At 42.2% G+C, this 27,367-nt stretch overlaps 1 protein-coding gene across 1 annotated transcript in view; it reads right to left on the bottom strand.

Annotated features, from left to right (window-relative positions):
- Nucleotides 1–27,367, bottom strand: part of LOC126474508 (ankyrin-1-like) — a 189,061-nt gene that overhangs the window by 117,634 nt on the left and 44,060 nt on the right. The window contains exon 4 of the mRNA XM_050101979.1: nt 8,471–8,668. Coding sequence (XP_049957936.1) covers nt 8,471–8,668 — 198 coding nt within the window. The remainder of the gene's footprint in view (nt 1–8,470; nt 8,669–27,367) is intronic.

The raw sequence follows: 27,367 nt of genomic DNA on the forward strand, positions 1-27,367 counted from the left end.
GCGTCGTTGTCACTGTAGAATGACAGTTCCCCTGACAACAATTCATGTGTTCCTTGTGTGTGGCAGGCTCTGTGATTGACGCAGCGCACTGTAAGCAGCAGCGGTATTCATGTCGGGAACAAGCCAAGATGCTGTTTGCGTACAGCCAACGGGATGGAAACGTTCGGGAGGCAGCACCGCAATACCATGTGAATTTGTTTGATCATGGGTCTTTTCAGACAGACAAAAGTGCAGGGAGGCGGCGGGCTGTACGTACACCCGATGTGGAGGACCTGGCTCTACAGGACATTGAGACGAACACTAAAACAAGTTCCAGTTCAGGAGCATGCACAGTCCTCCACATTCCTGCACGTTCGTCTGTCTAGAAAGACCAATCGTTAGACAATCGCCCAAAAAGGGCTTGAAATTTTCTGTGATATGCTTGGTATCTGTGAGGGTATTTGTTTTGACGTGGCTGTTCTGCCTCTCGACCTTTTCCATCTTCCTGGTCGTGCACAAACACCATCTCCGCTCGTTTCCGTCGCGAATACTGGACCATTACGTTACTTGCGGTACGCTTCGTCAACCACATAGCCTGCAACATAAAACGAACACATGGGATGTGTTCAGAGGAACTGTTATTCGTCGGCGCTGTTTACCGTGGCAACGATGCATTTCCCGATACATGTTCATAGGATCTTTCCTCCTCCATTTTCTGTCAGGGATCCGTCCCTGCAGCTTGTTGCCTGCAGTTTATCCCTTTTATTAATGTTCACCCTGTATATACACACACTGACGGAAGAAGAACTCGTGTTTGTGAATAACACTGGTGCGTGATCACAGGTTAATGTCAGTGCGAGACGCAACTTCGAAGAATATAAAGGAGACGGAAAAGAAGACAACAGGTAATAAAACATGTTTCACTCACGTAACTAATTATTAAAGAACTGGAAGATCGTTATGAGCTTAAAACCCTGGTGCATGAAGTAGATATATTTGAAATTCAAATCGTCGAAATAGGGTAAGAGTCCTTAGAGCAGAGGGTAAGTAAATACATTGATGAAGTCTAGACGTGGAAAAAAGAGAGAGAGAGAGGGTAGTTTGTTTGTGGAGAGTTTCCGTGTCATGAGTGGTGAATTGTGACATGATGTGGAAAACTATGGTAAGGAGGTACAAATGTTAAAAGTGAAAATACTTCATCACTGTACAGCACTCGGGGAAAACGCAACGAGGCTTAAGCGGTTATCAGTGTACATCAAAGAGGGTGTAGAGGTAGACTGGTGGGAGGATTTTTGCTTTGAAGTGGGCAAAGGCGTCGCATAGAGAGTTTCTGTTTTTGATTCTCAATGTAAATCTCATCTAGTTTGTTGCTGAGAACTTTTGAAGGTACTTAACCTACTGCAACGTGATTTGCAATTCATCATTTAGAAGATAATACTGTGTAACGGGGACTGGTAAACTAGAGAGATCTGAATCATAAGAGAAATTTAAGAGTCATCATGTATCCAGAAGTTCTTAAGGCTACAGCATACAGCCATTAAGACGGATTTATAACGAATCATTTGGTGGATACAGGATTCTTGTAGAGCGCCATATAACTCATGCCAAATTTCTGAATCACTGAACTGTTGAGTAACATCTGATTGGAACAGTAATTATTAAGTTAACATGGAGAAATACAGAATAATACGTAGAACTTGGGAGAATGTCCGAGTGTTAATGAAATTTCTAGATGTGATTGATTACATAAGGTATTCTGAGAAGGCGAATGAGTGTAAGCGGAACACACGTAACAGTAATATGAAGAGACAGAGAATAGATGCTGGAGTTTATGATAAACTTGCGGTGGATTATTGTCAAGTAACACATAATACACATCCAGATATTAGCGACAGATTTAGAGGAATGACAGACCAGACAGTTAAAACAGGAAACAGAGGAGAGGAGACGGATATGAGGAACTAAGCTGGTGAGAATTAAATTATTGTCGCTAACCAAGAAAATCGTGTGGAGTACTGTTGGAGGAAAGAAACAGTTGGTCACTATGCATTTATACTATGCCAGGAGCAAGAGTTGTTGAAGAACACGATTTTGGAAACAAAACCAGTATGAAAACTCAGTCACAGTCTACAATTGAAGAGAAAATAAATGAGAAAGTTGTAAATAAGTTAACTGATTTAGGATCAGGTTGTGTTCCTACGGATACTTTGGTGAAAACGAAAGTGGACTGGTGGTCTACTGAAAGGTGTAGAAAGGATTTTGAATAAGTAAAAGAGTCATTATGTTAAACTATACTGACCTCACTGAGAATTTTCATGTGACCATCAATGCTTTGGCATGTCGAATAGTATGAAAGATGTATTAAGTAAAAGAGGTACGAGGATCAAGATTGCGGGAGGCTATTGTTGTTTTTCAGATTTTAGACATCATTCGAGGACTAACCGTTACAGAAAATTTATAAACACATAGCATGATGTGTACGGGAAAGAACTACAAAACTTTTAAATGGCAAAGCAAAACGTAATTCCTATAGAAATGATTAGAGACAGTAATATTCACACGTGTGATACAATTTGTGTGAGTAGGATGTGTTGGGAGATGAGCACTGAAACGGTTGCATTGTTTTTCTTGGGGAGATTCACCAATTTTTCCAAGTTGTGGGGCTTGGAAATATTCTAGTTGTTGTTGACATTTTAAACACTACCGACAGTCATCGGCCTTTGCAATATTACCCACTATCGTTATACTTTGAAGTATCTCCTACGGTCGCTGGACTTCGACATATTTCCTACTGTTGCTGTGCTTCGACACATTTGCCACAGTCGTTGAACTTTAAAACATTTCCTACAGTAATTGGACTTTTGAAAGATTTCTGGCAGTCGTTGGATGTAGTCATACAAGGTCGTGGACAACTGTGGACTTTGAAATAATTAGACGAGGTCCGGCTGTTGAATGTTTCATATGAAACACGAATATGACGAAACTGAACATTCGTGCAATGGTTAATAATCAAGTAAACTACACATTGCATCACATCGGTTCCGAGAGTTCCGGAACCTGTAAAGAAAATGGGAGTAGATATCAACATAAACATCATTTCCGCCCTTCTTATTGCTCATCAAAACCACACATACAAAAGCACCATACAGAGAGACCTTCAGAGGTGGTGGTCGAGATTGCTGTACACACCGGTACAATTAAAACCAAGTAGCACGTCCTCTTGCACTGGCGCATGCTTGTATTCGTCGTAGCATACGATCCACTAGTTCATCAGGCATTGCTGGCCCAGATTGTCCCATTCCTCAACGGTGATTCAGCGTAGATCCCTCAGAGTGGGTGGTGGGGTCACTTCATCCATAATCAGCCCCTTTCGATCTAGCCCAGGCGTGTTCGACAGGGTTCAACTCCCAAGATGTGCACGATGGGGGCGTGATTTATTGTCCATGAAGACGAATGCGCCAATATGCAGGCGATATGGTTGCACTATCGGTCGGAGTATGGAACTCCCGTATCGTACAGCTTTTACGGCACTTTCCATGACCACCAGAGTCGTGCGTCGGCCCCACATAATGCCACCCCAAAGCAGCAGGGAACTTCCACCTTGCTGCACTCGCTGTACAGTGGGTCTAAGGCGTTCAGACTGACTGGGTTGCCTCCAAACACGTCTCCCGTGATTTTCTGGCTGAAGGCATATGCGACACTCAACGGTGAAGAGAACTTGATGCCATTCCTGAGCGGTCCATTCGGCAAGTTGTTGGGCCCACCTGTACCGCGCTGCGTGTTGTCATGGCTGCTAAGACGAACCTCGCATGGACATCGGGAGTGAATTGCGCATCATGCAGCGTATTGCGCACTGTTTGAATCGTAACACGATGTCCTGTGGCTGCACGAATAGTATTATTCAACATGGTGGCGTTGCTGTCAGGATTCGCCCGAGCCATAATATGTAGGTAGCGGTCATCCACTACACTAGTAGCCCTTGGGTGGCCTGAGTGAGGCATGTCATCGACAGTTCCTGTCTCCCTGTATCTCCTCCATGTCCGAGCAACATTACTCTGGTTCACTCCTAGGCGCCTGGACACTTCCTTTGTTGAGAGTCCTTCCTGGCACAAGGTAACAATGCGAACTCGATCGAACCGCGGTATTGACCGTCTAGGCATGGTTGAACTACAGACGGTACGAGCCATGTACCTTCTTCCTGGTGGAATGACCGGAACTAATCGACCGTCGGAACCCCTCCGTCTAATAAGTGCTACCCATGCATGGTTGCGTACGTCTTTAGGCGTGTTTAGTGACATCTCTCAACAGGCTAAGGGACTGTGTCTGTGATATAATATCCACAGTCAGCGTCTATCTTCAGGGGTTCTGGGGACTGGGATGAAGCAAAACATTTTTGGTGTTTGTACATACTAATTTCAAGGTGTTGTTGTGGTTGAGAGGTCAATAAATTCAGTGAATTTTTGGTAAGTTGTTTTGTTCAAAGTATATCCGCCTCACTGTACTGCATTAAGAAAATGCAGCGCTGTTCCATGGATCAAATGACTTTCACTGATTATGGTGGGCATAAAAGTAAAAGCAAGGGCCTGGTCTGTGGTCCCCATAGACGACAATAAACGTTACAGACATAAAAACTCATCTTTTAAACTCCTAGAAGGAAGATAGAGTCGCAATCGATGAAGTTTCTAGGAAAGTTGGGCAACGTACTAGTTTCTATCACATCTGTCACGCGGAAGAACCACAGCGAGAAAAACGGAGAACGGAGAAAGATGGGCTCATACGAAGTATTAGTGGCTGATGTTCTTCCCACGTGCCATACGCGAATTGAATTAGGCAAAATAAAAAAGCTAGTGGAATGAGAAGTACGCTATTCAACACGAGATGGCTTGCAGAGAGTAAATGTAGATCCTATAGACTAGGTTATGATGTGTTGGTGTGATTTTGAATGTAACTGGCTGGTAAAACGACACCAGAACGACGTTGCTCTCCACATGTAAAGTCTAGCCACATGGCATATCCGTTTAAAGTTTCAGATAACACACCAATCACCCAAGAATGGAAAATCTGTGACTGTTAATGAAATGATCTGTCACTGTAATCTCGATTGACGCCTTTATCACAGTATCCCAGAAGTTCTTACTATTCTATTCCATGTTTACAGATGAGACAGTGTTTGGCGATAGTTGATCCAGATGTCTACTCTAGGTGGGTGTAACGTTAGTGTTCTTTACACATTGTTCAATAATTCTTTTAGCCTAAGATGCAACATACGCCATTCGCATGGTATGAGCTGTACATCCGAAAACCGGCAAAAGCGGCAGATAATTTCATCAACAGGGACAATTACCTTAGCTGTCGTAAAACGTGGCATTGTCACAAATTCATTATCGATTATGGGAGCAAAATCGATAGTGGTACCATTACAGGATACTCTTTGAACCTAAATAAATTTTATTTCAAGTTAGTTACACTTTTTCTTTACACGTTAAACATACTTATGACACCAGCAAAACATTGCTGATATCTTGCTGATTCCTTCCGAAATTATATTTAGGAATTCCCGTAAGATATCCATATTTCGTATGTTGAAATTACTTGAATACTTCATCCCATATTCTGCTACCATGTACTGAGGATATGTAGTAACTGGCCATAATAGGATAATGTTTTCCACGGGAGTCCAACTAAACTTTTGTCACACATGAGAGAAGAAAGCTGTTCTATAATATTCAGAGGAAATTGAAAGACCGTTTGGAAAAATAACATTTACTCAGCAAGTACTAGAGAACAGAAAGTGCCATGTTTTACACCTACTACTGTAATCTAAACGCGTTAGCCAAGTTAATGTTACAAAAATAAATCATATTATTAAATTCTCCGTAACTTCGGATATATAAGAAAGTCAGAAAATTTAAGACTAGTTTTGAAATGAACATTACAATTACTTTTCGATGCGACACATTACATACAAATCCCGGATGATTTAAATTTGGAAAAAAAAAATTTGTTTCATTTTGATAAGGTAGCAGAGACGTCTGTGGAAATAATGGACTCAAGTATTGATGCCACAGCTACACTAATACACATACAAATAAGTTTAGTATGCAACAAAACAACTCTTAAGTAAATACTGGTATAAATTAACCTTAACCTTCAAGAACTTCAGTCCTTTTACTAAAAGCAACTTCAGGCTTGGTTTTGTGACACTACATTCCGCAGATTGGTACGCACAAGGTTGTCTTTAGATTTCAGAGACATCAAGCGATACTTCAGAGTGAGTTGATGTGTGCCAAGTTGTCAGCATACATAATCATCTCTGATGTCGTCATAAGCGTCTTCTGTAAGTTATTTACGAACTAAATACTGAACTATGAAGAGGTGTTTTGATTTATCAGTATATACATTTCTCAAAGTTACAAGAACGTGATAGTGCAATGAACGTCGGACCAGATAGCACATCAATCGATGTCATTCCTTTCATCATATCCTTCTCCTTCATCTTGTTCTTTTTTTTCCTCTTCTTCTCATGGCTTTAGAACCTTGCTTGGGTGTAAGCCCGTCCAACAAGTTTTATCCAGTCTGCCCTTTCTAGCGCAGTTTTCCGTCATCCTCTGAACGGTCATCTGACATAGATGATACCGAAAACTTTATTTGCGGCTTGCTACATTGAATCAGTGGTCAGGAGTTACTTTTATCGACCTCAAACATAGTAAAAGTATGAGTACAGAACTCAGTTTATCTAAATCACGTCAGATATAACTTAATGTACTGTCTTTGCTCAAGGTAAGTCCCTATTAAGATCTTTTACTTTCTTATGACTTTTCACGTTTTGGAATAGCGTCTCAATCGTTTTCGCAGCTCTGTGGACTGTTCAATTGTTTCATTTCTCCGGAATAAAATGGCTACTGCAACGCTCAGCTCTTACCGTTGCATCATGGAGATCCTCATGCAACTACAGTATCAGACTCTACAAGAGATGTCTGCCGCACCAATTGAGCCAAAATGACGTCTCAATCGACTGTGTGGGTGGACTAGTGTAGCATCTCGTTTGCTCGTAGCTACACGGGTGTTGGTAACGCACAGAGGTGACAATACTCATACGATACCTCCTAACATCGCGTCGGACCTCCGTTTGGCAGGCGTAGCGACGCAACTCGGCGTCGCATGGACTTAACAAGATGTTGGAGGCCCCGTGCAGAAATATCGATACATGCTGCCACAGTAGCCGTTCATAATCGCGAAAGTGCTGCCGGCGCTGGATGTTGTGCACAGACTGACCTCTCGATTATGTTCCATAAATGTTCGATGGGTAGTCGAGTCATTCACTCAAATTGTCCAGAATATTCTCAAAACAATATCGAACAATTTCGGCCCGGTGACATAGCTCAATGTCATCCATAAAAATTCCATCATGGTTTGGGAATATGAAGTCCAGGAAAGACAGTAAATGGTCTCCAAGTAGACGAATATAAGCATTTCCAGTCAATGATCGGTTCAGTTGGGCCAGAGAACAGCCCACAACGTTATGGAGCCACCGACAGTTTCACAACGCTTTGTTGACAGCTTGCGTCCATGGCTTCGTGGAATCTGTGCCACACTCAAACCCTTTTATCAGCTCTTTACACATGAAATCGGTACTCGTCGGAATAGCCCATGGTTTCCCAATCGTCTCAGGTCGTCGTGCTGTTAGCAAAGGCACTCCCGTCAGCTACCACAGCCAATTAACGCCAACTTTCACCACACTATCCTAATGGACACGTTCGTCGTACGTCCCACGTTGATTTCTGTGGTCATTTCACGCATTGTAGCTTATCTGTTAGCACTGAAAACTGTACGTAAGCGCCGCTCCTCTCGGTCATTAAGTGAAGGCTGTCGGCCACTGCGAAGTACTCGGTGAGAAGTAGTGCCTGAAAGTTGGTATTCTCGGTATATTCTTGAGACTGTGTATCTCGGAACACAGAATTCCTTAATTATTTCCGAAATGGAAAGTCCCATGCATCTAGCTCCAACTACTATTCCACGTTCAAAGTCTGTTAATTCACGTCTTGAGGCCCATAATCACGTAGCAAAATTTTCACATGAATCACCCGAGTACAGATGATAGCTCTACCAATTCATTGTCTTTTGTATCTTGTTTACGCTACGCTACCGCTAACCTACGACTTTAGTCAGCCCAGTGTATTTCTACCAGGGCGAGCGATTGCCGATAGGCTGAAGCAGTTATCCACTGCAGCGTACGGGTGTACACAGGGTTGTGTCGGTTAAGCTCAGTAGGTGGTTCGTCTTTTCTACAAATACCTAAAGGACACGCTTGTACATGAAGAGAAATTGAAGAACGGCTATTATGATGTGTACAGATGCTGGGCACTGTACTTACATTGCGATCATGTGGACTGTATTGGGTAATTCTAGATATTGCTACAGCAAAGCTGTGCAAACTATGTTGTTCCAACATTTTGTTTCACATAAATTTTAAATAAACAAATGTACAAACCTCTCCCTGCCCTCTCTGCGCAGCAAGTACGAGCGCCGTGTGATCCGATTGGTCCTTTTTTTCGATTTTGGCTCCAGCTTCCAGCAAGATACGCGCACCCTCTACATAGAATTCTTCTGCTGCGAGGTGCAGAGCTGTCGAGCCCTGTTTGTCTTTGATCGACACCTTGTGGCCAGCGGCGATCAGCGCTCTGATTACCTAGAAACGAATAATGAACAGAAACAAGTTAACATTATCATACTTGTTGTAGAACTTACAAGCGTACGATATCCTCATATCGGCAATGACTGAAATACAGACTCATGCTGGCAATGACTGAAATATGAACGATAACTACAAGCTAAGCGTTGATAAAGTCTGTTTGATGGTAACAGTTTCTGGCCACGATTAAGCAATGACTTGTCGTTACAAATAGAACATTCACTGTGACTGAGATGGCACAGTCGTGTGTCAAGCACACGGTCGCAGCAGAAGTGAAGAACGCGCAGGCAAAGTGGTTTGTAGTAAGCATATACATGCAGCATTCTCACTCCACCGCATATTATGTAGATAAACTCAGGGCGTTCGCTATATACGGGCCAGGTGGGTGTCTCCTCGTGGCACCAGACGTGAATGCAAAATCCTCTGTGTGGCACAGTAGGCATACTAGCAAGGTGAGATACGAGAGTATGAAATACAGGGATTGGGCTTCCTTCTTTTAAATACAGGTAGCCACCCGAGTACATTGAGAGACGAGTGGTGTAGACACTAACATAGATGCCACTTTAGAAAATCGCATGGCAGCAGCTAAGGTTAATAGCTGGCAAGTGCTCCTGTACCTTACATCTAGTGATCATAATGCAATTGTCATCGAATGGGGAATAGACAATAACACAGGGAGCCAAGCAGAGGAAACCAGAACTGGGAGAGACATCAGGAAAATGGCTGGGGGTGGCTTAGTCACCTACTTTGTAGCATTTCCAATCGAGCCGCTTCCGGTACATATAGACCTGGGTGGGCAGCTCCTAACTGTACTCTTGCAAAGAGCACAGTACATTATATTCCTAAAGGTAAATAGTCAAGTCACAGTCCCTTGGAGCCCAGAACTGTCCACGCTTAAGCGAAGGGTAAGATAGAGAAGAACAGCTTATCAATGTCCTCTAGGGCAACCAGAGGGCTTTGCTAGGTTCCATGAATACAGGTCAATTAAGATGCGCTACAGAACATTGCTGCGGGAAACTAAAAGCATACACTGGGAGAAATTTCTACAAAGGCTACTGCTAAAATTTATTGACGGGAAAGGTTAAGGGACGTACAATCATATCCACAACTCGTATGGAGGATGGCTCAGTGACGGATGGATGGAGGGAATCAGCTCAATATCTGCAAACAGCCCTAATTTCTGGTGATAATCGACACAGATACTGAAATACATGTAGAGCTTACAAATGAACAAGATAATGAATACGACAATCAGGTGCCGGTGACACCTTTCGCTCAAGAAGAAGCTACTGTCGCAGTTTTCAAGCTCAAAACTGGGAAAGCACCTGGCCTCGATGGCGTCTACCCAGAGGTCGTGCGGATAGTAAGTCCACTGATTGTTCCACATTTGACAGCATTACTAAAGGAGGCTTTGCGTATAGGTAGGATCCCGGTGATTTGGAAAACAGCTATGGCAGTACTAACTAAAAAGGGAAAGGACAAAGACCCGAAATCATCTAAAAACTATAGACCTATCTGATTATTGAACTTGACCAAAGTTCAGGAACGTCTGTTCCCTGATCGGCTGCAGGCGTACTGAGATCTCTATGGTCTAAACCTGTGTCAGCATGGACTCAGAACGGGAAGTCTATAGATGATGCGTTAATAGATGTCTTCAGATTATAGAAAATTCGACTACGAAGTACGCAGTCGCGCAGGGGACAATCTTTGGTCGCCTGCGATGTTCGCACGCCTTAGAGATCTCAGGGTCCCCAAATGTCTGTATAAGTGCTTTGTAGATTATTGCGGTGGACGTAGAGTCCGGTCGCTTGCGAGGCAGAGCAAGATTACCAGGGCTGTCCTCAAGTGGTCCACTGTTGTGGGATCTTCTGTTACATCTGTTAGACAGGGCAGATACTACTAAAGGTGTTGTCGCATATGCAGAGAACGTCCTAGTTGTAGTGTCTGTAGACTCTATGGCGAGACTTGAGGAAAAGGTGACTGATGTGCTTGCTCAGATGCATCATTGGTGCAAGAGCAACAGACTGATTATAGCTGTTTATAAAATGATATACATATTTCTGAAGGGAAGATTTTGCCTTGGCACAAATCCTTCTCTGAGGCTTGTCGGAGTACTTGTAAAACATAGCACCGCTTGTAGATATTTAGACATTATTCGAGAAGAGAAAAGAAACTTTATAGAACATGTAAAATCTATTGCTCAAAAAATGGCTAAAATTATGCATATGAGTGCTTGTGTTGGCACTGATAACTATAAATTCCGCTTGGGTGAGGTGTGGTCACATCACGAAACCGATCCCATTAACATTGTGGGCTCCGCTGCCCTTTTCTGGGCAGCCACAGAAGCGTAGTTCTGAGGCACACCGGTGCCTTTCGCATTACACCTGTAGAGTGTTTACTGGTAATCCTCGTGATATGTCCAATGGATATCGTGGTACGTTACAAAGTAGCGCTGTAGTGGATGCAATGTAAGCAATATAATCTTGTATACGAGATCACAGAAATGTATATGTCTGATAAAAGACATTTACGAGCCAGGAGTTAAGTGAATAGCAGTCTGATTGGGACACAAGGAACACTACAACGCATGTTTACATCATATTCCCAAGCATCAAGAACAGGCTCAAACTGCGCAAAATTGTCCCTGCACCATGTTTTGTGAACCTATTAACACGTCAAAGTCCAGAACCTAAACAGGTGGATCGAGTGGGACGTAATAACAACCAATCAGTGAATGTGGAGAAGATTCTGTCGTTCTCAGATGCTCTTTCTCAGGTAGAGAGAGAGACTGCAGACAATTACTCTGTGATGTGGGAACAATTGTAAGTTACCAGAATTTGTGGACTAAAGTCAATATGATAACAAATCGGATATCTAAAAGACAACTGCTTAACTTCCAGTCTATATCATCAAGTGGACACTCTGAGTATTAAAATGATGTCAACAGGTCTCAAAAGCGTTTTCTCAATTATAGATAATCATAGGCACATATACATTTGATTACGAGAAACTTTAAACATATTGAAGAAGAAAAAGAAAAAAGGAAGTACAAGGAAAAGAAAGGATGCTATAATTACCCACATGGGTATGACTAGACTCGTAGATTACCGAGGCACACGAACATCAGTGTGGGTGATGCAGAATAGTGCAGCAACAACAGGTTTAGAACTGGGTGTAATTGTAGTTTGTCGGCAAACCTCGAGTTCTTCCCAGGCAGCCAGTAACGTATCAAGTAATATAAGATGGAAGTTATTCACTTGGAACTTGATTTAATCCTCTTTATTTTATGTTATTTCTTAACTGTCTCTTATTTTTCAAACGTTCTCTTTTATTTCTTCATTAATTTTACGAATCGTTGGAGATAATATGATTTGTTTCTATGTACATGCATAATACACTGAAGCGCCAAAGAAACTTGTATAGGCACACGAACAGAGACATGTAAATAGGCAGAATACGGCGCTGCCTACGGCAACGCCTACGTAAGGCAAGTATCTGACACAGCTGTTAGATCGGTTACTGCTGCTACAATGGCCGGTTATCAAGATTTAAGTGGGTTTGGCATTGATGCATAGCCGGCGCCGAGCGATTTCTGTTGACCGAAAATCAGATCTCTAGCAATCAACACAGATCACGCTAACAGTGGCCACGTGAAATACTCGAATAGAACGGTCTATTGACACAGCGTCAACACGGATTCAGAAGGCATTGTTATTGTGAAACACAACGAGCTCTTTACTCACACGATGTATTCAGTGCTATCGACAAATCATTTCAAATTGATTCCATATTTCTACATACGCAGAAGGCTTTTGACGCCGTACCTCACACGCGTCTTGTAATCAAATTGCGTGCTTATGGATTGTCGTCTCAGTTGCGCGAATTGCATTCGTGATTTCCTGTCAGAGAGGCCACAGTTCGTAATAATTGGCGGAAAGTCATCGAGCAAAGCACAAGTGATTTCTTACCTTCCCCAAGGTATTGTTATAGGCTATCTGTTGTTGTTATCTATACAAACGATTTAGGATACAATCTGAGCAGCCGTCAAGTTGTTTGGAGATGGTGCTGTCGTGTAACTTCTAGTAAAGTTACCAGAAGGTCACCAGATATTGCAAAACGATTTTCAAAAGTTATCTGTAAAATGCGAGAATTTGAAATTAACAATAAGTAATGAAAATGGGAGGTCATCCACGTGACTGCTAAAAAGAATCCGTTGAACTACGGCCAGATGATTAAATAAATTAATCAAATCTAAAAACAGTTAATTCAAGTAATTATCTAGGAATTACAATTACGAACAACTTAAACTGGAAACAATATATAAAAATGCTGTGAGGAAAGCGAAACAAAGATTCTGCTTTATTGGCGGAACACTCACAAGGGAACCTCCCCATCGCACCCCCCTCAGATTTAGTTATAAGTTGGCACAGTGGATAGGCCTTGAAAAACTGAACACAGATCAATTGAGAAAACAGGAAGAAGTTGTGTGGAACTGTGAAAAAGTAAGCAAAATATACAAACTGAGTAGTTCAAGGGAAGATAGGCAACATTAAGGACGATAAAAACGTAGGAACGCCGTGGTCTCGTGGTAACGTGAGCAGCTGCGGAACGAAAGGTCCTAGGTTCAAATCTTCCATCGCGTGATAAAGTTTAGTTTTTTATTTTCAGTTTATGTAACAAACTCTTATGTTTTCATCACTTTTTTGGGAGTGATTATCACATCCACAAGAAAACCTAGATCGGGCAAGGTAGAAGAATCTTTTTACCCACTCGCCAAGTGTACAAGTTAGGTGGGTCGACAACATATTCCTGTCATGTGACGCACATGCCGTCACCAATGTCGTATAGAATATATCAGATGTGTTTTCCTGTGGAGGAATCGGTTGACCTATGACCTTGCGACAAATGTTTTCTGTTCCCATTGGAGAGGCACGTCCTTTCGTCTACTAATAGTACGGTTTTGCGATGCTGTCGCAAAACACAGACACTTAACTTATTACAGTGAACAGAAATGTCAGTGAACGAACGGACAGATAATAACTATGCAAAAATAAAGAAAGTAAAATTTCGAGTCTGGGGAAGACTTGAACCAAGGACCTGTCGTTCTGCAGCTGGGCACGCTACCACGGGACCACGGCGCTCCTGATCTCACATAGTCCATTATGTTCTTATGTGGCCCATTGACTACTCAGTTTGTATATTTTGCTTATTTTTTCACAGTTCCACACAGCTTCTTCCTGTTTTCTCAATTGATCTGTGTTCAGTTTATCAAGGCCTATCCACTGTGCCAACTTATAACTAAATCTGAGGGGGGTGCGATGGGGAGGTTCCCTTGTCAGAAGATGCAACAGATCTGCTAAAGAGACTGCCTACACTACTCTTGTCCGTCCTGTTTTGACGTACTGGTGCGCGGTGTGGCATCCTTACCAGATAGGATTAACGGCGTACTCTGAGAAAGTTCCAAAAAAATGGCAACATCTTTTGTACTATCGATAAACAGCGGAGAGAGTGTCACAAACATGATACAGGATTTGGGCTGACGTCGCTAAAACAAAGGCGTTTCTCGTTGCGGCGGGATCTTCTCATGTAATTCCAATCACCAAATTTCTCCTTCGATTGCGAAAATACTTTTTTGACGCTGACTACATAGGGCGAAACGATCACCATAATATAATAATGGAAGTGAGAGTTTTACGGAAAGGTGTAGGTGTTCGTTTTTTCCGCGTGCTGTTAGAGAGTGGAGTAACAGAGAATTATTGTGAAGCTTGTTTCAAAAATCACTTAAGTGTGATTTGCGAGATAGCCATATAGATGTAGATGTAGATGCTCTAACCGTTCTTCCCCGAGACTTTAGGAATGTGTTCTATACAGTTACTTGATGAAGCCTAACGATCACAATAAGAGCGTCCGGAGTATCGCCCGAACTGTGCGATCGCACTGTAGATTTTCCTGCAAACATTCTTAAAAGAGATCTGAAGACTATAAAGCATTGTGTTACGAACCATTCCAAGAACGGCATGTGCAGTGAAGAGTGCGTGGAATCCAGCAGAAGACTGGAAACAAAGTCATTAATGAATAAGAAATCACATGATAGATTCGGGAACTTTTGATCATGAACAGTGTGCTTACAGTGTTCTTGTGTGTTCTTTGAATGCATTGCGACTTGCTATTCAGTGTGTGACAGTCAAGCCGTAGGTCGTGAGTGGACGTTGGGATTTATCAAAGTAGAAACAGCCGACATGCTCATGGTATAAGGAGAGTTTAGGAAGAATGCAGTTTGTTCTCGTAAGGTGTATGCTTCAAGATACCCCAATAGCCGTTACCTATTTCGGGAGTTATTTATCAGCCTCTTCGACCAATTACATGAAAGTAACACCTGGACAACGTAACAGAAGGAAACAAGTGACGACAGAAGAGAGGGACATTAATATTCTTGCTGCTATTGCAATTGATCCGCACGATAGCTTTCGCACAGTAGCATGAGGAACTTGCATGAAATCAGGCAAGTGTCCTATTCATTCCCCCGCAACATAAGACCAATCCGTAATACGTCCCTCTCCACCAAGAGCGGCATGGAAACTATTATGAGACTCGTGTTAATTTCTATACAAGGGCATTAAGACAGGATACTCCAGATGACGAAGCGACAATCACCAATCGTGACTAGGTAAAAAACCGAAAGGTACACTATTGGTGTGTTTCCAGTCTCCAGTGGTTTTGTCAGGTGGAACGTAAGCGTCCATGGAGTGTAACGTCTGGTATGCGATAATGAACCATCAGGTCACAGGCATGTTTTCGTAGATGCAACACTGAATGCGCACAAGTATCGCAGCCTCCCAACAGGCTATCGTCCTTGGATACTTGAAAACGTTCGTTTACAGATTGGAGGAATCTGCAGTACCAACGCGATGGCTGTCCAGTTCATAGCGCACGAAGTACTACAGGATGTCTTCACGAATTTTTGCGAAATTCTTTGATTGGCGCAGAGGCGGGCCCATTCCCCAGGTATGACGGCCTGCAGAATTTATTTCAATGGGAAAAGGTGAAGGACGCTGTTTACAATCATGTACCAACCACACTTGATATGCTTCGACGCATTACTGCAGCCTGCTCCGATATCTCTGTTGAAATTCTAACACGTGTGCAACAGTCATTCCACACAAGACGGAAGCTTGTATTGCCGCTGCTTGTGGTCGTTTTGAACACATCCTGTGATGGTCAGTTGTTGTTTGTCAGAATCCACGTAACTATTGTGTGGAATTCCGTTGTGTGCAGCCGGCCGCGATGGCCGAGCGGTTCTAGGCGCTTCAGTCCGGAACCGCGCGATTGCTAAGGCCGCAGATTCGACTCCTGCCTCGGCCATGGATGTGTGTAACGTCCTTAGGTTAGTTAGGTTTAACTAGTTCTAATTTCTAGGGGACTGATGACCTCAGATGTTAAGTCCCATAGTGCTCAGAGCCATTTTTGGAATGTGTGCACCACAGATATTGTACAAGTGTCGGTGTGCGAACTCTTCAAAATGCGATATGTCGCACTAGAATCCTGCAAAAAAATACAGATGACATTCTAATTCACCCCACTTTTATTTTGTTAACGTCTACAGGGATTGTCCCATTTAAAAAATGTGTATGTTTGCACAAAAAAGCACACTTTCTTCGTATTGTTACAGTCTGTTGATCGGCTAACAGTACGAGCCCATGACTACCAATTCATACTTGTGGAAACCACACATCAATAAACACTTTACGTTTCTGCCAAATTGGCGGTACGATTTTGAGGTAATTCACCCTGTATATCGCGAAAGGACAACATTACTGCCTTTCTGAAGAAAGACGAAGAGGGTGAAGTTACAAGAGGAGTCTTACGCGATTATGAAAATGCGAATTATGCATAGCGAAATGTAGTAGGATTGGTGATTCTCCCTTTAGTTACTGAAAGGATGCAATGTTCCTCAGGGGATTTCCGTTTAACGGGAGCGGCCGACTTAACCGTGAATAACCCACGGCCAGACTCAAACTTCTATATATGTTGTCGTTTCTGCGTCCGGAAATTACGTAACGTTTATAGGAGTACAGGCAGTGACGGAGGAACAACGACAAGGATGTTTGGTTTTGGCCTTGGTACATGCACGAACAGCGAATGCGGTTAAGGCGAGTGCTCGTGTAAAACAGGAAATCCTGGTACGTGTCCCTGCCGGGTAGAAATTTTCATTCTAGTCATTCCGCCAGACAGTTCACAGTTCTTCGTATTGGCATTTGTGAATACATTTCATGAACTGTAAATGGCTTAAATGATAAGAATTAATGAAAGGTCATAGAAGTTTTATTTATTGCTGGAGCTGCTCCTTCTTCAAAAACAGACCAAATTAATTTTGATTTAGGAAACTCCCGTATGCTTCTACACATACACTCCTTCCACTGAAAGTTCAGACATGGTGGATAAACGGCGTGAATAATTACAGTGACCATTTTCTCGAACCGTACACAAATTTTCCGGATTATATCGAAGCACACACAGCTAAACGAGTCCATATTTCCAGTAGGCTGTCTAAAGTATCACGCCGAGGGGGCGTGCGATATTTCACAAAGCATTATCAGTTCGATACTGCTCAACCATCTGTTGCTACTTGACTTTCCATACTCAATATGCAGCGGAACTAAAAAATGAGCTTAGAAGATGCTGATTAATAGTGAACAGTACGATAATGAGGATAGGGGATCTTCACAAAGAACGAGGCTAGGGGATCTTCACAAAGACACGCTGTACCATCAAAGTACTTCTAGACAACGATAGTTGTATTTTTTGAAAGTCTGTGAAACTTGTAAATGCCATTTATTAGCGTTATTTTGATAATACAACAGTTTAAGAAATGACTTAGGCGACTGGCCAAGATTAAAATAAAAGCGGTTTAAATTCCCAATCAGGCAGAAAGTTCCATAATACAGAGAGTGGATAGTGAAAATAATGACATTCGCGAAGTAAACTCAAACGAGTTGCATTATATCATCGAGATATGGAGAGATGATAGTAACCTGTAAGTGTTAAAGCAGAGGACGAAGTAATATCATGGCAACTGGCGATATTATTCCCGTTTACTATACGTAGAAATACAGTTTCTCAAAACTTGGACAATGCTGCAATCATTTTATGTCACTATAATCCAGACATGAAAGCCATACAAATTGTAGATTTATCAGAGTGCTCTCCTTACCGTAAACGATTTTTCATAAAGTCATCGTCAAACACAATTAAAAAATTGATTTTCTTCACGCGAAAGAGAAAGCACACACACACTCACACAAAATAGCCAAATTTTCAGGTCTTTATTGTTAAGTGATCAATTGCATACAATTAACAAAATTCTAAAACTAAACAAAACAAGAAGTTGATTCGTTCGATGTTATTACATCGCGGCATACGTGTGCAGCCGGCCGCTGTGACCGACAGGTTCTAGGCGCTTCAGTCCGGAACTGCGCTGCTACTACAGTCGCAGGCTCGAATCCTGCGTCGGGCATGGATGTGTGTGATGTCCTTAGGTTAGTTAGGTTTAAGTACTTCAAAGTTCTAGGGGACTGATGACCACAGATGTTAAGTCCCATAGTGCTCAGAGACATTTGAACCATTTTTTTGAAGCGCCTAGAACCGCTCGGTTCATTTTAGATTCTGTGGTATTTTCTTGGGTCTTGCTCGTACATGTGCGGATGTGGACCGAGGTTCCTGTACCATGGTGCGTTTCTATGGCAGTTTTCAAAAGGCAGACACCCTCGGTACCTCAATGGCGAAGCTGACGGTCTTAATTGTTACAGTACTTGCTCTTTTATACTCAAAATATTTCTAAATTTGCTTCACATTGACTCGTGTACTAATGCTGTTGCAGTTTTAATAATTATGTAAGTTGACTTAATTTTTGAAGAAAATTTCGAAGCCAAGTTCGCATTCAGTATTATTTATTCCCGCTGTCCGATTTCAACAGTCTGAACAGTCATTTTCTGATCTTTAAGAAACGTCCTGGTCCATTATGACTATGTCCCACACACCATATTGACATTATAGCGGATATCATGTAGCACGTTCCACACAGGTTTGTTAAACATAAAAATAAAATCCGATTTGTCACAAACAACAGATTTTTTTGTTTGTGACAAATCGGTTTTTATGTTTTTGTTTAACAAACCTGTGTGGGATGTGCTACATAATATCCGCTACAATGTCAACATGGTATGTGTGATACACTCATAATAGAAGAGGATGTATAACAAAAAGATGTGAACCTTGTTATTAAATTTTCTTCAAAGCAGTTACAGATCTCTCCTTCCTATTTCAAATTCCGAGGAATTTCAATCGATTTAATCTTAATTTAAACTGCTTCTTTTAGTAATAATTCATTGCAGCGTTAATATTTGATCTTGAAAAATTCTGTTTGTGAATCTGTTGGTTGTAGCCGGTTGGTCTGATAAAGTCAAATCTGCATATGTGTCATACTATTCATTCATGTTATCAACAAATGTGTGAATAGTTTCCTGGTAACCCAAACCCAATCAGTCTATTCCACCTTTCCGTTCTGAGGACTCAATTACCCATAGCAAACTGTAGTAGAGTGTACTACATTGACTGAGTAATGTTGGATATATTCTGGATTAAGATAGTTTTCAGCGTTGTTTCTTCTAGATAGATTTTTTTTTTCAGAGCGCCTTGTGATGCAATGCATCCATCTTCCCTGAGAAGGGAACAGATAACATCTCGGTTACAGAGGAGAAGAGTATATTGCTGCGTTTCAAGGAATAAAAGAAGTTATTGAATGTGAGGATAGTATTACTCCCAGTCAGATACTGAGAAAGCAGGCCAATTTTAACCATTACATTGGTAGTATGGGTGGTCTATTTGTTGTAAACGAGAAACAGGAACAATGTTTAGAAACTTAGTGTAACATTGTTAACGAATGGTTCCAGAACCGTAATAGAATAGCGAATGAGTTTGGCAGTGAACTTACACAGAAAGATCGTAATAGTGAGACTGGACGGAGGGTCCTTGATACTCTATTTACAAAGTTGACAACCGGTTACAGAATTTTCAGAATGGGTGTTTTCGATTATCTATCAATTTAGTTGACCATGTGGTTGCAATTTAGTATTTTACGGATGAGTTTCAGAATATATAGCTGTCCATTAAAATGAATAATTTAGAAGAGTTCATATTCTCTTAAACTTCAAAGATGATTTACCTGGAAAGGAATAGCAGCTCATACTAAAAGATAACAGCTGGCAATAATTTCGGCTTAGAGTTCACCGAATAATTCCTGCAAGAACTCTACAAGAGTTAATCCTTTGGCAATATGATACTGATCAGGTGATTTGCAAATCATAAAGTGATCTGTTGCGTTAATGATAAAAATGTGTTTGAGTGATGCTAAATGTTATTATTTTTACAAAATGGAAAATTTAATCTTCTCAATAATCTCCAAATTGTGAGCTACACTCTTAACTTTTATATGTGAATTATCGAATTACGCATGGCACTTTTGTTGACTATGCCTGTGGTCGCTTTTAGAACTCAAATTAATAAGCAGATAATCTAATTTAACAAAACTGAACCTTGAATTGCTGGTGTACCCATATACCACCAAAGTAGAATAAAAACAGTTAGTAGTTGAGGGAGTATAAATGAGAACAGTGGCGTATTTAAGTTTACAAAATAATCACAAGTTATATTAATCATTTTGTAGCTACAACTAGCTGACTAAACTTACACAGAAATGGTAATCACAAATCAGAAAAGGAATGGTGTTTGATTGGCAAAGCATACACTCGGATGGAAGCTACACAAATTCTTCCCTGAATTAATCCCTTTTACAAAGGAATCTCACTTTGTTTACATGCATCCACTCTGAGGCCCAACTCTATTCAAATTGAATCAATTATGACCAAGTATACCACAAACTATGGTTCAGCTGGGAACAGGGAGCCGGGAATATCATTCGACAGCCCTACGCTTGTGCAGCAGTTAATATGGTTCAAATGACACTGAGCTCTATGGGACTTACCTTCTGAGGTCATCAGTCCCCTAGAACTCAGAACTACTTAAACCTAACTAACCTAAGGACATCACACACATCCATGCCCGAAGCAGGATTCGAACCTGTAACTGTAGCGGTCACGCGGTTCCAGACTGTAGGGCCTAGAACCGCTCGGCCACTCTGGCCGGGTGTGCACCAGTACTTTACACATTCACGTTGATTCAGGCAGCAGCTAAAAACGGCGCCCCGTGGGCGAGGAGTGGTGCACTGTGGCAGCTGTAATGTTCTGATACATCCACGGAAATTGCAAACTACGCGGTCTGGTGTTCTGATTATCAGAAAGTGGGAAACTTCCCTATCAGAGCCCTGAAATTCTGGCAAATTTCATTGTGAGTTGCCCCCGTTTTCTGTTCTACCCAGATGAAATTCATTCACAGGCACAATAGTTCGTACTGAAATTGTCTAACGTCTGACGGCCAACTCAGGACGAATAAGTTCACCCTGATGACACACGATATGTCTGAGCTGATATGCAGTTCCACTGTTGGCACAGTCGCACACTGCCATTGGCTCTTAGTCCACCACATCATATATACCACAAGTATCACGCACTGGGGAAAGGGCTGAAGCTCTCCACAATGGAGGACCAGAAGACGAAGAAGGCTAACAAGGGAACCTCCCCATCGCACCCCCTTCAGATTTAGTTATAAGTTGGCACAGTGGATAGGCCTCGAAAAACTGAACAAAAATCAATCGAGAAAACAGGAAGAAGTTGTGTAGAACTATGAAAAAATAAGCAAAATATACAAACTGAGTAGTCCATGTGCAAGATAGGCAACATCAAGAAGAGCGTAATCGCAGGAGCGCCGTGGTCCCGTGGTTAGCGTGAGCAGCTACGGAGCGAGGGGTCCTTGGCTCAAGTGTTCCCTCGAGTGAAAAGTTTACTTTTTTGTTTTCGCAACGTTATGATCAGTCTGTTCGTTCATTGACGTCTCTGTTCACTGTAATTAGTTTAGTGTCTGTGTTTTGCGACCGCACCGCAAAACCGTGCGATTAGTAGACGAAAGGACGTGCCTCTCCAATGGGAACCGAAAACATTTGATAGCAAGGTCATAGGTCAACCGATTCGTCCACAGGAAAACACGTCTGATATATTCTATACGACACTGGTGACGGGATGTGTGTCACATGACAGGAATTTGTCGTCGATCCACCTAACTTGCACACTTGGCGAATGGGTAAAAAGATTCTTCTACCTTGCCCGATTTAGGTTTTCTTGTGGATGTAATAATCACTCCCAAAAGAGTGATGAAAACATAATAGTTTGTCACATAAACTGAAAATAAAAAATTTAACTTTTCACTCGAGGGAAGACTTGAACCAAGTTCCTCTCGTTCCGCAGCTGCTCACGCTAACCACAGGACCACGGCGCTCCTGTGCTTACATTATCCTTGATGTTGCCTATCTTCCGCATGGACTACTCAGTTTGTATATTTTGCTCATTTTTTCGTAGTTCCACACAACTTCCTCCTGTTTTCTCGATTGATGTGTGTTCAGTTTTTCAAGGCCTATCCACTGTGCCAACTTATAACTAAATCTGAGGGGGGTGCGATGGGGAGGTTCCCTTGTAAGAATCACAACTAATTTCCACCAAGCCTCGTTATGGGAACCGAATTAGCAAAAATGAAACCACTCCCACATTTCCCAAACGAACTATCCCCTACTCACTGAATCTCCCGTCTTGACTGTTCTGTTGGACTGGCAGCCAATAGAGACACTGTATCTGGGTTCCAAAGCTGGGGGAGCAAAAATCAACTTTGCACATGCTGAGAGAAGCCAATCAGTGACTCCAAACCTCTCTTGTCTGAAAAAAGAAGATTTTAGGCTAGGGAGGCATCGTTCTCACGCTAAATAGGTTCATTATTTGGCAAAAAACGTCTACCTACACAAGACCACCCTCATTTATGAGAGCATTTAATCTTTCCAGGCCAGCCGTTTCCAGTTTCTGCCTTCCCAGGCAGTCATGTCCATGAAATATATGTTTTTCTGTTCACTAAAAGAACATGGCGATTTCCTGAAGTCAGAAGGATTACAGTCTTGCTTCCACTAAACATCTGCACTAGCCACTCTGTCTGTATCATCCCAGCTTATAACATGGGAATGCATATAGTTTTATGACCTGCCCACCATTTACACAAAGGCTCAGTTTACAGCAGTTTCTCTTAAATGTCTTCCTCCATCCACTTTCCACCAACTGGCAGCTTCACTATGGGATGCCGCCTGCCCCAGGTAAAATGTTTTACAAACGGGTGCCCTTCTCTCTGACTCTAAGAAGAAGGGTGAGAGGGCCTCGGCCGGAAGCCCCTCTGCAGGTAAACTGCACTGAGTGCAGCTTCCCAGAATCACTCGAACAACGAGGTTGCTAAAATCAGTATTTATGATCCCCAATCCATCTCTCTCTCTCTCTCTCTCTCTCTCTCTCTCTCTCTCTCTCTCTGTTTCCCGTTGCCTTCACTATGGCCAATGGGGAACAACTCTATCGGTTACACATGCAGTTATACGAACATTCTGTCCAAAATTTCTTCATGTAAAAAGTTATTAACCCCTGCAGTACTGGCAAACACAGACATCATGACTTAAAGTATGAACATGACAATGTTGTTAAAATGAGAGAGTGCCATGCCACTCTCAATTATACAGCGAGAGGGGGAGTGTACCTTGTATAATGCTTGTCATTTCCTTTCCCATTCCACTCGCAAACAGAATGAGGGACGAACGATTATATGCCTTACCTTCATGTCTCCTACACAAAATGTACGCTGGCGGCAGTAGAATCGATCTACAGTCAGCTTTAAATGCTAGTTCTCTCTATTTTCTCAATACTGTTCCTTGAACGTAATGTTTCCTTCCCTCCAGGGATTACCATCTGACTTCCTAAAGCACGTCCGTAATACTTTCATGTTTGATCGAACCTATTGGTAACAAACCTAGCAGCCCACCTCGGAATTGCTTCGATGTCTGGCTGTAATCTGACCTGAAGGGGATCCCAAACATTCGATCTGTACTCTAGAATGAGTTGCACTAGCGTTCTGTGCGCATTCTCCTGTAGATGACCCACACATTCCTAAAATTCCCCCAATAAACCGAAGCCGAGCATTTACCTTCCCTACAACAAATCTTAAAAAAACCTGCCATTTCACATCGCTTTCTAACGCTAAGCCTAGATATTTACTGTGTCAAGCAGCACGCTACTAATTCGAATACTATGGGACTGTTTCTCCTGCTCAGCTGCCTTTATACATTCTAGATTTCATTCAGCATATAAACCTGAAATTTTCCCTATCTCATCTCGTATCTTTCAGTAATTAGTCAACGACACCACCTTCCCATACCGAATAGCATCATCAGCAAACCGCAGCAAATTGCTGCTCATCCTGTGTAGTGTTTCGGGATATTTGTAAACATCCCAATACACCACTGGAAAGCCGTCGACAACAGATGCTAGTCAGTAAATTGAATAAGGATTAATGTAGTGGGAAAGGGAATCTGTGTGTTTTCCTTTCTTGTGTGCAGGGAATGTGGACCAGTGGTGGAGCCGGCGAGAAGGGTACCAGCAAAAATGGTGTTACAACCACCGGGCGTCCGGGAGTCATTTGTGGCATGGTGCATAAAGTGCCAGAATCCGAGAGCCATGCAGTAAACGACACGCCAACAAGTGCGTAATGTACAACTGAAGAGTGGTAGTTGCTTGTCTGGTTTTTCTCTCAGGTCCTACATTATGCATGTACGGACATTTGAATGTACTCATGAGAGTGATATTACCGTAGCAATTGTTAGTTGTGTAGTGAAAAGTAATAATGAAAATGTTGGGCAAAATATAGAGGGAGGTGGTACGGAATGATCCGGACCACCAGGAGGACAAAGGTAATACTACTTTCATCTGGTGGTGTATTGGGGTCGGCAAAACATTGCCCTTTTAATCTGCCAGGTACGCAACTTCGCGCCTGTACTGGCATACGACCCACCAGAAATCTTACAAATAAACAACAGCAGGAAATACACCCGAGCTGCCAGTCAAGTCATTCATTTCTACAGACAATCATAGATATCCAGTCATACAACCCTCGGGTACTCCTGACAACACACTTGTCTCTTACGAACACTCGCTGTTGAGGACAACATACTGGGTTCTACAGTTGAAGAGGTCTTCGAGCCACTCGCATATCTGACGACCTACTGGGTACGCTCCTGTCACTGGAAACAGTCTGCAATGGATCACCGTGTCAAATGGTTTTCGAAGGTTTGGAATATTGAATCTACCTGTCGTCCTTAATCCAAGGTTCGTATGTGAGGAAAAGACAAGTTGAAGTTCGGACGAGCAAGGTTTTCTAAAACCGCGTTGACTGACTGTTTTTTATGCCTCAAGAGGATTTATTGTATTCGAAATGAGAATACGTTCAAGTACTACGCAGCAAATCGATGTTTGGAGGATTTGGTCTTATATACTGCAGATTCGTTTATTTATCCTTGTTGTATACTGAAGTCACCCGCGCTTTTTGTCAAACTCTTGGGACTTCGAGCTCGGGGAGTGATTCGTGACAAGTGTGAGCTAAGTTTGAAGCATGGAACCAATGCCGTCGAGTACTCTTTGTAAATCAGACTTGGAATTTCATGTGGACCTGGCGCCTTATTTGTTTCTCAACTACTAGCTGCTTCTCTACCGCTTGGATGCCTATTGCTATGTTCTCCATACGGGAGTCTGTGTGTTGTCAAACGACGGTACGTTTCTACGTTCCGCTAGCATGAACGATTTGTGAAATGCGGAATTTATAGTTTCAGCTTTCCTTTTGCTATCGTCTTTTTCCACACCACACTGGTCAACGAGTAACTGGAAGGAAGCCTTCGATCCGCTTATCGATTTTCTCGGGATCTCGCCAAGGTGTTTTCCTAAGTATGACGGTGGTAGTTGTATGCTTGGATCGTGAATCTTTCTACAGATGCACAGATCTCTACTATCTTCTGTCTGTCGCCATTTGAGCTTTCCTTTCGAGTCGCCCGTGCAACAGTTTCTGCTTCCTCAGAATTTTCTGAATTTTGTTATAAAACAACGGTGACTGTTTCCCCTTCATAATCTACTTACTCGGCACATACTTCTCCGTAACTCCTCTAAGTTCATCATAGTGGAACTAAATAATGGATATCCATTGTATAAGTAAGATTCTAACAACTGCTTATCTGTTCTTTCTAGCTTTCTTGACTGGTTTATAAACTTCAGTAACCACCGTCTCCGTGATTGTCATCACTAATCCCTGCCTCTATATCGACACTGTCGATAAGATGAAGCCTGTTTGGAGCTGCAAGGTCTAAAATATCTCCGTTGCGTGTAGACTGTCGAACTAGCTGCCCAAGACAGTTTCCGGCGCAGGTATTCAAAAGTAGTTCAATAAATTGCCTGTCCGTGCCCTACAATGAATCCATAGACGCATCCATCAATTAATTTGAATGCCCCTATACCTCTTATATTCCAGAACGCAGTGCTCATTTGCTTCCTTTATGGCCCTGACCACTGTTCCCCAAAGGGGCTCTATAACGCGCCGAACACTGGATCCACTGATAACTAGCGTACACTCGCCCCGTGTCCCTGCTCGGATCCTGCTACCCTCCTGACGTGTCACCAAATGAGGCTGACGCCTTACAAAGCTGTTCAACATGTTTACAAAAATGCAATATCATATCTTTAAAATAGAAAAGCATACACGGAATTCAATTATTAAACTACTTAGAAAACACAGAAAAAGCTAAATGCCTAACTATGTGCCTTGCTGCCGCTTAACGGGCGACAGCTGAAACGTTATTAACTACGCTGAACCAACGGTTACTACCTCTTAAGCGCAGTTTGACGACCTTGGAACAGACAAGTAGTGAAGTTCAGGTACTGAATTATATTTTACATCGGATAATCCCTGAGAAGAGACAGGGAGTGGTATCTTATCGGATTCCCAAAAAATTGGTTTAATTAGATGAGGTAGTCCAGGAAATCTAGGGTGTGGAGTTTGCATACTCGCATAGGAATAGACATGTCGTCAGGGGGTGAGTTTGGGAGAGCAAAGGTTCAGATGGGAGAGACAAGGAGCAAGACCTTAACAGAAAAGGGCACCAAGGAAACACTAACTCTTAGCGACGTGAGGGAAGGGCCTCATCTACAGTTATTTGTTGGAAATGTGGCGAGCCTGGAAATACAAGAAAGATAGGGATTACGACAATTAAAGCAAGGCCAGGGCAGGAAAAGTTAATATGTGCGATTAAGGATCAAAGAACTCCACGATTGCCGTTTGTATTTACGACACTGAATAATGAAGCAGAGTGCACATTACTTAATTTAGGCAGTACGATTTCGGCAAAAGATTGTAAATGGTTTCTGAAGCATCAAGGGCTCTGTAAGTTGGAGAAGGTCACAGTTGAGACTTTTCTTGGGAGCTTGGAATTAAGATTGTTGATAATTTAGCATATAAGAATATTTTGGGTGTGGATTTTGTTGGTAAAGCGGGTCTGATTCCCGCTTGATCCGGAGACTAATCTTTTTTAAATTTAAACTAGCAGTGAAATTCCAGATTTCCGGCATAAGAATCTGCATCAACATCTAAATGGTTAGCCTGCAGTTCACAGTTCAGTGCCTGGCAGAG

This window comes from Schistocerca serialis, chromosome 4 (assembly GCF_023864345.2).
Source record: "Schistocerca serialis cubense isolate TAMUIC-IGC-003099 chromosome 4, iqSchSeri2.2, whole genome shotgun sequence".
Taxonomy (NCBI): domain Eukaryota; kingdom Metazoa; phylum Arthropoda; class Insecta; order Orthoptera; family Acrididae; genus Schistocerca; species Schistocerca serialis.